Source organism: Bidens hawaiensis, unplaced genomic scaffold (genome assembly GCF_021521415.1).
Source record: "Bidens hawaiensis isolate Kalapana, Puna unplaced genomic scaffold, B.hawaiensis_p1.1 tig00016775_1, whole genome shotgun sequence".
NCBI lineage: Eukaryota > Viridiplantae > Streptophyta > Magnoliopsida > Asterales > Asteraceae > Bidens > Bidens hawaiensis.
The window spans coordinates 210,687-224,769 of NW_027492544.1; the positions used below are offsets into that span (position 1 = coordinate 210,687).

Genomic DNA, 14,083 nt, shown 5'->3' on the forward strand with positions numbered 1-14,083 from the left:
AAACGGGTTTTGATTGTAATGGAGTTGGGTTGAAATAGGTCGATTTAGGTGAAAAAAAGTATTATACATGTTCACCCAATTTGTTATTTATGGTTGTTAGTGGCGGTGACCGGCAAAGGTGTTGGCGACAGTGGTGGCAGACGTATCGGCAGGGACAAAAGGTGTTGGCGACAGTGGTGGCAGACGTATCGGCAGGGACAATGGTGGTCAGGCGTGTCAATCGTGTTGGGTTTAGTTCGTTGACGAGTTTGTTGGGTTGAGTCCGTTGACGAGTTTTAAGTTGGCGACTGGGCGGGTTGAAATGTTCGACCCAAGCACTACCCTTGTTTTTCTATTCGTGTCTAAAACATTAACCCTAAATCACAAACATTTAAGATCATGTAACTGGAAGTCTTGAAAATGATTCGCTTGTCATTTTATCTAAACATGTCAAATTGACTGGTAGGTATTAATCAAGTTGTAAACGTGTTAATCAGAATGATGTGTGGTAAAAAATGGTTCAGCGGGTTATAAACGGGTTAGATGTTGACTCGTTTAATTAAATAGGTTGGCATGTCAACATATTTGATTTAATCAAATTACAAAAACTCTTTTAACAACGTACTGTAACGCACATGGGTTCAATACCTAGTTAGTTTACAAAAAAAAGTCGTTTTTTTTAATATTTCATGTAACATATAAGATTTGTAGTAATGTAAGTATCGAACGAGCATGTATCGGTGTATCTAGCTATCAACAGATTATGTCGTTAAACATACGACACTCAAGAATGAGCGTCATGCACATGAACAATTCTAGCAAATTTTTGTATGTTACACATAAAACTCGGTTTACTTGCAAGTAAAAACATTTTTCCTTTTTAAGTATATTATAAAATTATGTAATACAATGCGTAGTTAGTAGTTACACTAACCGTTAACTGTTTCCATTTCAAAAGACAAAAGTCATGGTGTGCTTCAACGAAATTGAAGAGCTCAAATTGTTTGTGTAACGTCATTTATTTCAACTTGTTATGTTTGTTTGTATTTTAGTTTCATAGGGAGTTTTATTTGTGAAGGGATGTTGTCACCATTTATATGAATATTATAAAAAAGTTATTGGTACTATATTATTATTATTATTATTATTATTATTATTACCTGTACATATTTTTAATTTTTATTTTTTTTATTATTACTCGTACATGTTATCATTACTTTGATGGGGCGGTCATTGGTTATTTGGGTTTTCCTAAAGAGATTCATTCAGGTGGGTAGTCAAGGGTTCGAGTTCTAGAATACTCTCTCCGTCCTATTTTAAATGTTCATTTTTTCATTTTTGGTTGTTCCAATTTAAATGTCATTTCTATACATATAAATTTAATTTTCAATTGTGCCCTTACTATTACATATAGTTGTAAGGCCCCGAACCCGGTAGCCCTACTTTAGCGTCGGATTTACTCATAAACACAGTTCTTACAAATCAGAGTTCATTAAAACTTTCGCGGAATATAAAAACTTTCATGAAACGTTACAGCAATCCAAAACTTGCCTTAATTAAACATTCTTGTCTTTCAAAATAAACGTCAATTACATTAAAACATCTTGAGTCTTCAGATGCCAGTCTCCTATTCGCCCACCATGTTCCCGCTCAAGCTAGCTGTCTCATTCTACTCACCTGCGTGCATACTAAAAGTCAGCTACGCTGAGTGAGTTCTAGTTAATCGGACGCCATACAATACATACACATACATACATATCCGAAGATACATATCCATACTTAACTAGTTACCCTTCTGTTCTACATACATACTTACTACCATACATACATACATATCTACAATCACTAACCTCAGTCTACCGAGAGTACGTTCATAGTCCGCCGTCTACACCTGTACTCAAGGTCGTGAACACGTAAAAGGTCCGCAGTCCTTACCTATGTTCACCATTTAGGGTACGCGCAAGGTCCGCAGTCCTTCCCTATACCATCCTACATCCACAACACGTACAAGGTCCACAGTCCTTCCCTATGTTGCAACCTAACTCATAGCACGTACGAGGTCCGCAGTCCTCCCCTATGCCATCCTACATCCACAACACGTACAAGGTCCACAGTCCTTCCCTATGTTGCAACCTAATTCATAGCACGTACGAGGTCCGCAGTCCTCCCCTATGCCATCCTACATCCACAACACGTACAAGGTCCACAGTCCTTCTCTATGTTGCAACCTAATTCATAGCACGTACGAGGTCTGCAGTCCTCCCCTATGCTACCACAACACAAATACAGCACGTATAAGGTCCACAGTCCTTTCCTATGCTGATGCCTATCTTTAATACGTATAAGGTCCGCAGTCCTTAACTACGTTGTCGTCTATTATCTGTAACACGTATAAGGCCCACCGTCCCTATCTACGTTTACATCTATCATCTACATTACGTATAAGGCCCGCAGTCCTTAACTACGCCATCACCAGCCGAGTCTATGTCCGACAGAAGCTAGAGAGACTTGTCATCCTAACTTACTATGTCGAACGTAGAACTCACATACCATTCGTGTACCTGTATACACATACTTCACATATACAATAATTACATTATAGCATAAGAACACTCTAGGCGTTCTTTACATCATTCATTTAACAACCATACCCCTTGTCGATACGTGCAATATCCGAAGATCGTTCACGCCCCGACAAGTATTTATTTGTAATGTTCATAGATCTTCGATATATAATATTCGTATCTCTATTTTCAACCTGACAGTACGCGCAATATCCGAAGATCGTTCGCATACCGACAAGTAATCATTCATATCCATCACATATATCACATATGGCATACACTTATCGCTTAGGATAAATGTATTAACAACACATCGAGTATGCACACAGCCCCGAAAACATAACAAGGAATGGGGCTAGAAACTCACCTGAACTCTGCTTCTTCCTCCGATAGTTGTAAATCCCTTCTTTAACTGAGCTCGGCTGACTGTATAAGTTACACGTATTAATACTCGCCTGATCTAATCTGGTGGCCTAGTATTAGCTTACTTTTACTTATCGTTTTTAATTTATTTTCTAATCGAACTTGACTTTAGGCGAAGTTAAACCTTAGGCGAACTTAGCTTTAGGCGAAGTTAAACCTTAGGCGAACTTAGCTTTAGGCGAAGTTGAACCTTAGGCGAACTTAGCTTTGCAGGCGAAGTTGTCATCAGGCGAACTTAGCTTTTAGGCGAAGTTGTCATCAGGCGAACTTAGCTTTGCAGGCGAAGTTCATCAGGCGAACTTAGCTTGCAGGCGAAGTTCATCAGGCGAACTTAGCTTGCAGGCGAAGTTGTCGGCTGCAGCTACTGTTCGTCCTTAATCATCTTCGTTTCTTAACCAAATAACTCGATTTAGGTATCCACGGAATCGTCTGACCAGCGCCTACAAACCCCAACCATCAAATCGACCTAACATCGATGTTTAAAGGGTGCGATTTAGGCATATAGGTTACGGGTTCTTTTATCAATCGATTAACCCATCAAATCATAACCATTTTCAGTAAGTTTAGCTTTGTTAGATTCGTTTTTACCATACAAACACAGATCTATCATTTCTATACTAATCCAAACCTAAACGAACAAGTTCTCGATATAAACGTACCGTAAATGAGTCGAACTATGAACACGAGCTGGTCTTGTTGCTTTGGTTCGTCACGACGATCTAGCACCAACGAGCTCGGGTCCTCGCCTTTGGATCTTGGTTCGGGTTGTGTGTGTTTTGGTGGTGTATGGAATATGTGAGAATGAGGATTAAATGGTGATTAATGGTATTTATATTTAGGGATCATGGGCTTAAGCCCATGGACTCTCCTTCCTTCTTTCATAACCCAAGTCCATAACCCATGTCCATTACCCAACACTAGCCCGATCCATACCAACTCCTACTCTATTTATTTATTTCCCGATAACCCGAGTAAACTTTCCCTCTATTATTAAGTAATACAATTAATATTATTTTAGAAATTTCGGGATGTTACAATAGTAGATGTTTCATTTTTCAAAACAAGTGACATTTAAAGAAAATTATTGTCATTTTACAGCTCATAGAATAAAATGATCAAACATTTTTTAATTTGTGTATTTTGGGTCTCATGACATTTATAATGGGACGGAGGGAGTATATTTTTTTTTAAATGTACTTTTTAATAACACAAATGTATTAGCTATTTAAAAATAATAATTTATAAAAACATGGTTGTCTAGTACATAAATTATAATAAATATTTTTGACTGGTTGCCTTATATACAAATTTATAAATGTGTATAAAAGGATACTGTTATACTAATATCAAAGCTTAATAAAGGGAGTTAAAACTTAAAAGTTAAAATGTACAAAAAAAAAGTTTAAATAAAAAAAAAGTTAGGCAACTTTAAGAACCTATTAGAGATGTTCAACGAAACCGGTTCCTGGAACCGAACCGGTGGACCCGAACCGGACCCGAACCGGACCCGAACCGGTTCCTACCCGTTTTTTGTAGGAACCGGACCCTATCTGATTCAACCCGATGATCCGTGACCGGTTCTTGCATTTCTGAGTGGGGGCGGGTAGGAACCGGAACCGAACCGGAACCGGTTCTGGAACCGAACCATCCGGAACCGGTTTTTTTTGGCCGTTTTTTGACCGGTTACGGTATAGGAACCGGGTTAGGAACCGGTAAGAACCGGTTAGATAGGTTAGGGGTCCGAGGGTGGGAGAACCGGTTCGGTTCCCTAACCGGTTCGAGCCTGGAACCGGTTTAAAAGGGGATTTTGAATATAGGAACCGGTTCCGGTTCCTAGTCCCAAACCGTTTTGAACATCTCTAGAACCTATTACAGATATATTTTATAACCCATGAAAATCATTTAAAAAAACTTGTGACTAATAATTCTTCACGACTTATCAGATTTATAGCACATGACATACTTTTTACTTTTTTGAGACCACAAACTTTACCTAAAGTATATATTTTTTTGTAATTTAATAAAATCCAAATTCTAACTTTTATTTTTATTTTTTCAAACAATTCATACAATTCGTGAAAAAGCTAAATTAGAAAACTAATTTATTATTTATATGAATAATTTATAGATTTTTAACGTGTCATGCTTGCAGATTGACACTATATGATATGAACTTGAAAATCATGTCAAACACATAAATTCAAACACGATCTTGGTATTTATTAGTTGACATGGACGTTACTCGTTTAATCTCAGTATAAAATATTAATACTTTAAAACTTATACCGCAAAAACAATACAATTTTGTATAAAATAAGAAATTAAGGTTTCTTAGCTTAAATATAAGTACGAGAAAACTGCGGTTTTCATCCTTATGGTTTCTTCAACAAATTTTGTTATTTCAATTCAAAATTTTAAAATTTGCTATTTCTGTCTCTAGAGTTTAGTTTTCGTCTATCTCGTTAACATATTTTGGACTAAAATAGCATATTTTAACACACCTATTGGACGAAAATTGCAATAAAGATCAAAATTTATGGATGAATATAACAAATTTTAAACTTTTGAAATGAAATAGTAAATTTAAACAAAACACATGAACAAAAACTGTATTTTGTGGTTTATTGAAATTTGCTATCTCAGATTAATGAATTTAGAGCCTTCTCAGCCAATCCCTTAAATTTATATCAGAGGATTCTATAAATTTTAGAATGGGTTTGTGAGTAGGGCAGAGAGAATATCATTAGTGATTTTTGGTAAATTTAGACATAGTTTGTTTGTCTCAATTTATTTTATAATATTTGTTGAAATTGGTTGCGAGTGAGATAGAAAATGTAGTAATAAATATATAAAAAATATCATTTAATTGAAAAATTAGAGAGAAATGTAGTGTTTTTTTTCTTTTAGTAATAATAGAGATGAGGATGCGAAACAGGCTGAGAATGCTCTCACACACAATCCCGTAAGTCAACTCAAACAACGACCAGCTTATTTAAACGTGCATATACTTTTGTATTTTTAATCATCTATTTACGGTGTATAATGATAATAATAATAATAATAATAATAATAATAATAATAATTAGTTAATTACACATGTATCCCTCACTTGTAGTCTGATAGGAGGCTCTAGTTCTCCATTGAAGACTCAAGTTTAAATCTCACCTATGTCACTTTGGGTGAATATTGATAATCAAGGATTTGAGCTAGCCCTTGTGCAAATGCGGGCAGTTTGAATCTTGAGCGCATCCGAGTTTTCGTCCCACCGAATATTACGTCAGAAAGTTCTTCTTTATGATGACACAAGACTGTTAAATGACAGTCGACGATATGATTTATCAGGGAACGCCCCACCGTTCGGAAAAAAAAGTAAATTACACACAAAATGGATTTAACTTTATTATTATTATTATTAGCTCGACTCCCCTTTTGATTACTATTACTTTCAGTCCACCACCACTTTCTCTCTCCTCTTCCGGTCTAAACACCTGCTTATCAGATCAATCAATCAATCAATCAATCGATCATCATTTACACCTAGGTTTTGATCTGCAATCACACAATTTCACATTCATTCGCCTACAGATTCACCTCAATTTTCACACACTCGAATTTGTTCGGTTAATTAGGGCAATTCATTCATTGACTCTCACTTGTTCCTGCTAATTCGGTGTTCAATTAGGTTAATGAGCTACGCGGATTGTGCTATCGGTTAATTTGATTAAATTTGATGAATGAGGTTAGGTTAATTTTTGCAATTGAGAACGAAGAGGATGTTAATTGTTGTTGTTACTTGAGATTGCTGGTTCAAATAGAGGATGAGTTCAGATGTTAGTAGGACTGGTGGACAAGTTGAACGGGATATTGAGCAGGTATAAATGATGATGATGTTTTTTACCTTTAGATGTTATTCTAGGGTTTTATATCATGTTATTATGTTAGATTTAGATTTGGATTTAGATAGAAGGTTAGTGATTAATTACCTGTAATAATGAGATAGTTATGTTTTGAAATGTAGTTAGGTGTGTTTGTGCTGTTACGGAATTGTAAACTTATGACTATTGCGTAATGGTGCGAGAAAATGGAAGTTTTGGGGCTACCTTTACATAGGGGCGAAATGTGTGTGTGTGTGTGTGGGGGGGGGGGGAGGTATTGTCGCCCATTTTGTTTGTTGTTATATTATTATTATTATTATTATTATTATAAGGCTATCTGTAGTGGGAGACAATTGAGGGGCGACGAGGGCGACAAAAAGGTGGAACACCGCCCCCATGCGATTTGTGGGGGTTTTTTTGGGGGGGGGGACTAGTTTTTGTCCCTGGATTTGTTTGTTGGTTTATTATTATTATTATTATTATTATTATTATTATTATAATAATATGTGTGTGTGTATATATTGGGTTACAACACCATTACACCCCTAAAACAAAAACCCACTCTTTGCTGACTGGGCGCCACATGGCGCAAATCGCCCCATTTTGTAGCCCCTCCACTACACATAGCCTAAGTTTGTGTGTGTGTGTGATATATATATATATATATATATATATATATATATATATATATATATATATATATATATGGGGCTACAACACCATTACACCCCTAAAACAAAAACTCACCCTTTCCTTTGGCGACTGGGCGTCACATGGTGCAAGTCGCCCTGTTTTGTAGCCCCTCCACAACACATAACCTTACAGATATCGTATCTCTGTGCTGTTTTATCATTTGCTGTGGTTTTATAGTTGGACTTATACGATGTTATACATTTTAGAGTGATTTAAGTATGTTTTGAGATACAAGGATAATGCAAAGAAGGTGAATGATACGTAATTGGGACTTTATGTTTCTATGCTTATTGACAAAATGCATTATGTGACCATGCTTAAGTGTTAGTTGCAACTGTTATGAGCATTGCACCGGTTCTTTAGGCTGTATGTTTTGCTGTCTTTTAGCTCATTGGGTGTAGATGGGTGATCATCTGCTTTATTACGCTCAGCATTTTCAAACATATGATAATTGGCAAACAAATTATTTTTTACCTCCTTGTCACATTTTAAAGTGTAAACCCCTAATTACCAATTTACAAATTATTTCTAATCCATGTGATAGCATTCCCTGTTTTCTCATTGTTTAAACCATCGTAAAACTGGAAAAATAGTAATTTCCACTTATTGCTATCTAGAATTAGATGCTAATATGATTGTAACTTTTTTCTATGACATAACATTTCTTAGAACTATCCAGTTACCAGAAGATTATTAATATATGTAATGTTGTACCTGTTCTGTTAAATATCAACATCTGGTTGTGGTTGATAAAGTACACCTTTTGTCTTCTGTAAGTTTTCATAACAAGTGGTATCACTTCCCTAATAAATAACAGAATTTCTGTTTAGGCTGTTTAGATGCATGGTTTATCATCCCTCTTTTTTAACAGAAATTTGGTGAATTATGTTTAACTTAAGTGTCTTTGATTATATTTATCGCAGGCCATTACTGCTCTTAAAAAGGGGGCTTATCTTCTCAAGTATGGAAGAAGGGGGAAACCTAAGTTTTGTCCCTTCAGGTTGGCTAATGTAAGTTTGACTTTTATTTTTTATGTAAAGTTATATAATATAATCCTTTAATATGTTTTGTTATTGTCATAACTTTTGTTAGATTTACATTAATTTGTGTATATCTTCTAATATTTCCAGTTATTTTGTTTGCTATTTCAGGATGAGTCTATTCTCATATGGTTTTCTGGGAAAGAGGAAAAACAGCTAAGACTGAGTCATGTCACCAGAATTGTATCAGGGCAACGAACTGTAAGTTGTTTGCTTTGCACATTTATATTAAAAGGTTAGTTATGATAATTTGAAGGGAAGATCATAACTCTGTTTAGTTCATAATAATTTGAAAATTTGGTGTTCATTGTGAGGTTGTTTTATTAAAATGAAAAATGAATATAGTTATATATAGTGCATACTTTTCTAATTGTCATGAATATTTACCATGATATCATTTTGTTCTGTAGCCAATCTTTCAAAGGTACCCACGGCCCGAGAAGGAGTATCAATCATTTTCGCTGATATACAATGATAGGTCTCTGGATTTGGTACGACTGTCAATTCTTAATGCCCTTGATTTCTTTATACATTTTGTACTATTTCCAGCCTTTAATTGACCAATTTAGCAATAAGTTATGAGGATTCCTATTTATATTCTTGCAATTCATTTTGGTTACTTAGATCTGTAAGGATAAAGATGAAGCTGAGGTATGGTTTAGTGGCCTTAAAGCATTAATATCACGTGGTCATCAGAGAAATTGGAGAAGTGAATCAAGAAGTGATGAAATCCCATCTGAAGCTAGTCCCAGAACATACACACAAAGAAGCTCCCCTTTACATTCTCCATTTGGTAGTGGCAGTAGCTCACAGAAGGTACAACTTCTTACATGGCTGATTTGTAAAAATTGGTAACATTTTTTGTACATGTCTAAACGGGTCAGATTGGTGACTTGGAACACTTGTACAATTTTTTTTGGCCTTATTTTAGTTATAAATAGTTGTTAGATATGATTAAAAACTTATATTATTTCACTAGTATGATTGTTTAACAATACTATTTAGGAGGTTTGATTTATCATAAGTACACTGCAGGTGACTTTCTACCCGTTTTGTTTCAAGTTTTTTATTTTTATTTGTACCCTTTAAACCTGTTTTGAGGTAAAACATAACCCGAATTGATCGATTGATAAGTGAATTGAATGCGTAAGTGATCAAAACTGATAGTTTTTTTTACAATTGTTGCTATAGGTCAGGCAGTTGTTTTGACATGCCTATGTAATGATGTAGGTGTTTTCAACAAAAAACATTTAAAAAGTTTGATCCATTAATAGTACACACTTTAGAAGTTTTTCTACCCGTTTCCTTTTAAGTATTGTTTCCTTTAAAAGATTTATAAAGGTAAAAGACAACCCAAAATTTACAATGGTTAAATGGCATGTTATGCTACATTTTCAGGACACTATGGATCAGCTGAGCCTAAATAGTCCATTCGGAAGCCCTCCAAAAAACGGTCTAGACAAAACATTTTCAGAGGAGGTGTTATACAAGCTACCTCCCAAGGGTTTCTTTCCACCCATTCCCACAAACGGGTCAACCTATTCACTGTCATCGGGCGGGTCAGACAGCATGCACAACCACATAAGGGGAATGGGAGTAGACGCCTTCAGAGTCAGCTTATCAAGTGCTGTCAGCTCATCAAGTCAAGGCTCTGGTCATGATGATGGAGATGCATTAGGTGATGTTTTCATTTGGGGTGAGTGCACCGGTGATGGAGTTATAGGTGGTGGACCCCACAAAGCCAACAATTGTTCAGGTACCAAAATTGATTCTTTGTTACCTAAAGCCTTAGAATCTGCAGTTGTCCTTGATGTTCAAAACGTTGCTTGCGGTGGAAGGCACGCAGCATTAGTTACAAAACAAGGAGAAATGTTTTCTTGGGGTGAAGAGTTAGGTGGTAGGCTAGGGCATGGTATAGATTCAGATGTTTTACATCCAAAGTTAATAGATTCCCTTAGCAATACAAACATCGAGCTTATAGCATGTGGTGAGTATCACACGTGTGCGGTTACCTTATCTGGCGATCTCTACACGTGGGGCGAAGGACATTTTGGTATTTTGGGACACGGGAATGAGGTTAGCCATTGGGTTCCAAAACGAGTAAATGGCCCGTTAGAAGGTATCCATGTTTCCTTTATATCATGTGGGCCATGGCATACAGCTGTTGTGACATCATCTGGTCAGCTTTTTACTTTTGGTGACGGGACGTTTGGTGTTTTAGGACACGGTGATCGGAAAAGCGTTTCGATACCAAGAGAAGTCGAGTCGTTAAAGGGACTTAGAACGGTTAGAGCCGCCTGTGGCGTGTGGCATACTGCTGCGGTTGTTGAAGTTATGGTTGGTAATTCGAGTTCCAGTAATTGTTCGTCGGGTAAACTATTTACTTGGGGTGATGGTGATAAATGTCGGTTAGGGCATGGTGATAAAGAAACAAAGTTAGTACCTACTTGTGTTGCTGCACTCGTGGACCCAAATTTTTGCCAGGTGGCATGTGGCCATAGCATGACTATTGCACTTGACACTAAAGGTCACGTGTATACTATGGGGAGTCCAGTTTATGGTCAACTTGGAAACCCGAAAGCGGACGGGAAGGTCCCGTATTGTGTTGAAGGTAGACTTTCAAAGAATTTTGTGGAGGAAGTAGCTTGTGGGGCCCATCATGTTGCGGTTTTAACTTCAAAAACAGAAGTATATACATGGGGAAAAGGAGCTAATGGTCGATTAGGTCATGGAGATATAGATGACAAAAGTTATCCAACTTTAGTAGAAGCGTTAAAAGATAAACAAGTTAAAGGTATTGCTTGTGGTACTAATTTTACTGCAGCTATATGTCTTCATAAATGGGTTTCGGGAATCGATCAGTCAATGTGTTCGGGGTGTCGGTTACCGTTTAATTTCAAAAGAAAACGACACAATTGTTACAATTGTGGTCTTGTTTTCTGTCATTCATGCAGTAGCAAGAAGTCACTCAGAGCATCTATGGCACCAAATCCAAACAAACCGTATCGCGTTTGTGATAATTGTTTTAATAAACTGAAAAAAGCTAGTGGAAATGATGGATCCTCACACTCATCCGTGAGTCGAAGAGGAAGTGGAAGTATTAATCAAGGTTTGAACGAACAAAATGAAAAAACCGATAATTTGGAATCACGGTCGCGTCCTCGCCTCGATAGATTAGCTTCAATGGAATCGTTGAGACCAATCGAAAACTATTCTTCTAGAAGAAACAAGAAGCTAGAGTTTAACAGCAGCCGTGTGTCGCCTATTCCTTCCGGAAGCTCCCAGTGGGGAGGTTTAAGTATTTCCAAATCTTTTAATCCGGTTTTCGGCTCCTCTAAAAAGTTTTTCTCGGCTTCAGTCCCGGGCTCGAGAATCGTTTCTCGTGCCACGTCACCCGTATCTAGGCGGCCCAGCCCGCCACCTCGGTCCACCACTCCGACGCCAACTTTGGCGGGACTATCTTCACCCAAGATCGTTGTGGATGATGCTAAAAGGACAAATGATAACCTCAATCAAGAAGCTACCACACTAAGAACACAGGTATATTACTTTTATCAATCTTTTTATCTATGTAAATAGATTAATATATTCTATTCATTTTGTTCTTCAGGTTGACAATCTGACCCGTAAAGTCAAACTGCAAGAACTTGAGTTGGAAAGAACTTCTAAACAGTTAAAGGAAGCGATGTCAATTGCAAGCGAGGAAGCCTCGAAATGCAAGGCTGCAAAAGAAGTAATCAAATCCCTTACTGCACAAGTAAGATTAATCTTGTTAACTTTTTGACTTTTTGACCGATGATGTTTGACCTTTTGACTGATGATGTTTTTATTCAAAAGCTGAAAGACATGGCTGAAAGGCTGCCAGTGGGAGCCGCACGGGACCTTAAATCTCCTTCCTTCACATCTTTCGGTTCCAATCTTTCTTCAAGTGACGTGTTGTTAAACGCTTTAATTGACCAGCCTAATGGTCAAACACCATCGTTTAAAGAACCTGATTCAAGTGGCTCAAACACCCCGTTAGCATTAAACGGATCAAGCTCCATGATAAACCGTGGCTCAGGCCCGAACAAAGCAGTTCAATCAAATGGTACTAAAAGCAAAGACGGTGAAGAGGAATGGGTTGAACAAGATGAACCTGGTGTTTATATCACACTCACATCTTTACCTGGTGGTATTATAGATCTTAAACGGGTCCGCTTCAGGTATGCTTTTTTAGCTTCTCTTATTACTCTAGGGGCATAACTGTCTTTTCTGTCACCCGTGTATAATTTCTACATTTTTAACTTGTCGAATGCACAGCCGGAAGCGTTTCAGTGAGAAACAAGCCGAGCAGTGGTGGGCTGAGAATCGTGCAAGAGTTTACCAACGTTATAATGTTCGAGTGGTTGATAAATCAAGCGTAGGCGTTGCAAGTGATGACCTGGCACAGTGACATGTCATATATGTAAATGGGTATTTTTTCTTTACCGGTACTTGATATTCTTCAGTGTCGTGTTGATTTGAAGAAAAGGCTTTCTATAACAAGAGATCGATTTGGTTGTGATTCCGTCTTCCATTGTTTCGTGTTTTTTTAGCGGTGATGAATATGTAAATTCATTGTAGGTTTTCCAGAAAGCTGTTACAGTGTATATTTTGACTTTTTTTTTCTTAGCTTCTAAAGTTGTCACATATCTCCAAATATTTCTGATTGCTTGTAGTTTGCTATCATCTAATATTCACTGGGTTTTTCCTTTTTTTTACCTGTATTTGCATTTGGATTAATCCGTTTTTATATCGGTTCGGACTGTAAAATGCAATTTGTCGAATTGTTAAAACAGGTTGTGGTGTGACCAAAGTTTGTGTTAAAACTGGTCGAACCGAACCATGAGCACAACTACATGTAGATTTGTGTTTTAGTTTCTATTATTGTATCGTGAACTGAATTGGTAACATGAATGGTGGGCAAACACCAAAAGTTAATTACAACGATAAAACTCTATACCGTTTATATAGAATTATAGATCAAAACTAAACACGTTTGTATCTAACTAGGATGCCTAAACAATAATTAAATTAATTAAAACATTTAAATAAACTTAACATCCTAAACCGATACACATTAGAAAGTATTATAATCCTTATATTCTATTAATTTACAAACATTGTATTTATGGCATTTATTCTCACACATTTTCGTTTTTATACCATATATATTTGTTTTTGTGAAAAGTTTATTATAAAATTGAGAATTATTTTCTCTTTAATTTGATTATGTTATTATACTATATATAATAGGAAACCTATGTTGTTACAATATAATTTTAATATTGACATATTTGATCTGAAGAGGTAGGTCCCAGCAGAGCCCAGTTGGACCCGCAAGACTCACCTTAAACAGGGACGTCTGCGCAGAGACCAACTGGATCCGCAGGACCAACCGTGCTCAGAGAAGTGACGTCCTTACGCGCAGTATGCAAGCTGGTCCCGCAGGAAATGCCTCCCATGGTGAAGGACTCCGCCTGTTCCCGCA

At 36.8% G+C, this 14,083-nt stretch overlaps 1 protein-coding gene across 1 annotated transcript; it reads left to right on the top strand.

The window, feature by feature from the left end:
* The first annotated feature begins 6,479 nt into the window (after positions 1 to 6,479).
* LOC143552111 (PH, RCC1 and FYVE domains-containing protein 1-like) lies at positions 6,480 to 13,736 on the top strand. The gene is made up of 9 exons (XM_077042403.1): positions 6,480 to 6,838; positions 8,458 to 8,544; positions 8,686 to 8,775; positions 8,985 to 9,065; positions 9,199 to 9,390; positions 9,973 to 12,114; positions 12,185 to 12,331; positions 12,412 to 12,776; positions 12,874 to 13,736. Exons 1-9 carry the CDS (start codon positions 6,785 to 6,787, stop codon positions 13,004 to 13,006), a joined length of 3,291 nt encoding a protein of 1,096 aa, XP_076898518.1. The 5' UTR covers positions 6,480 to 6,784; the 3' UTR covers positions 13,007 to 13,736.
* Positions 13,737 to 14,083: the final 347 nt, after the last annotated feature.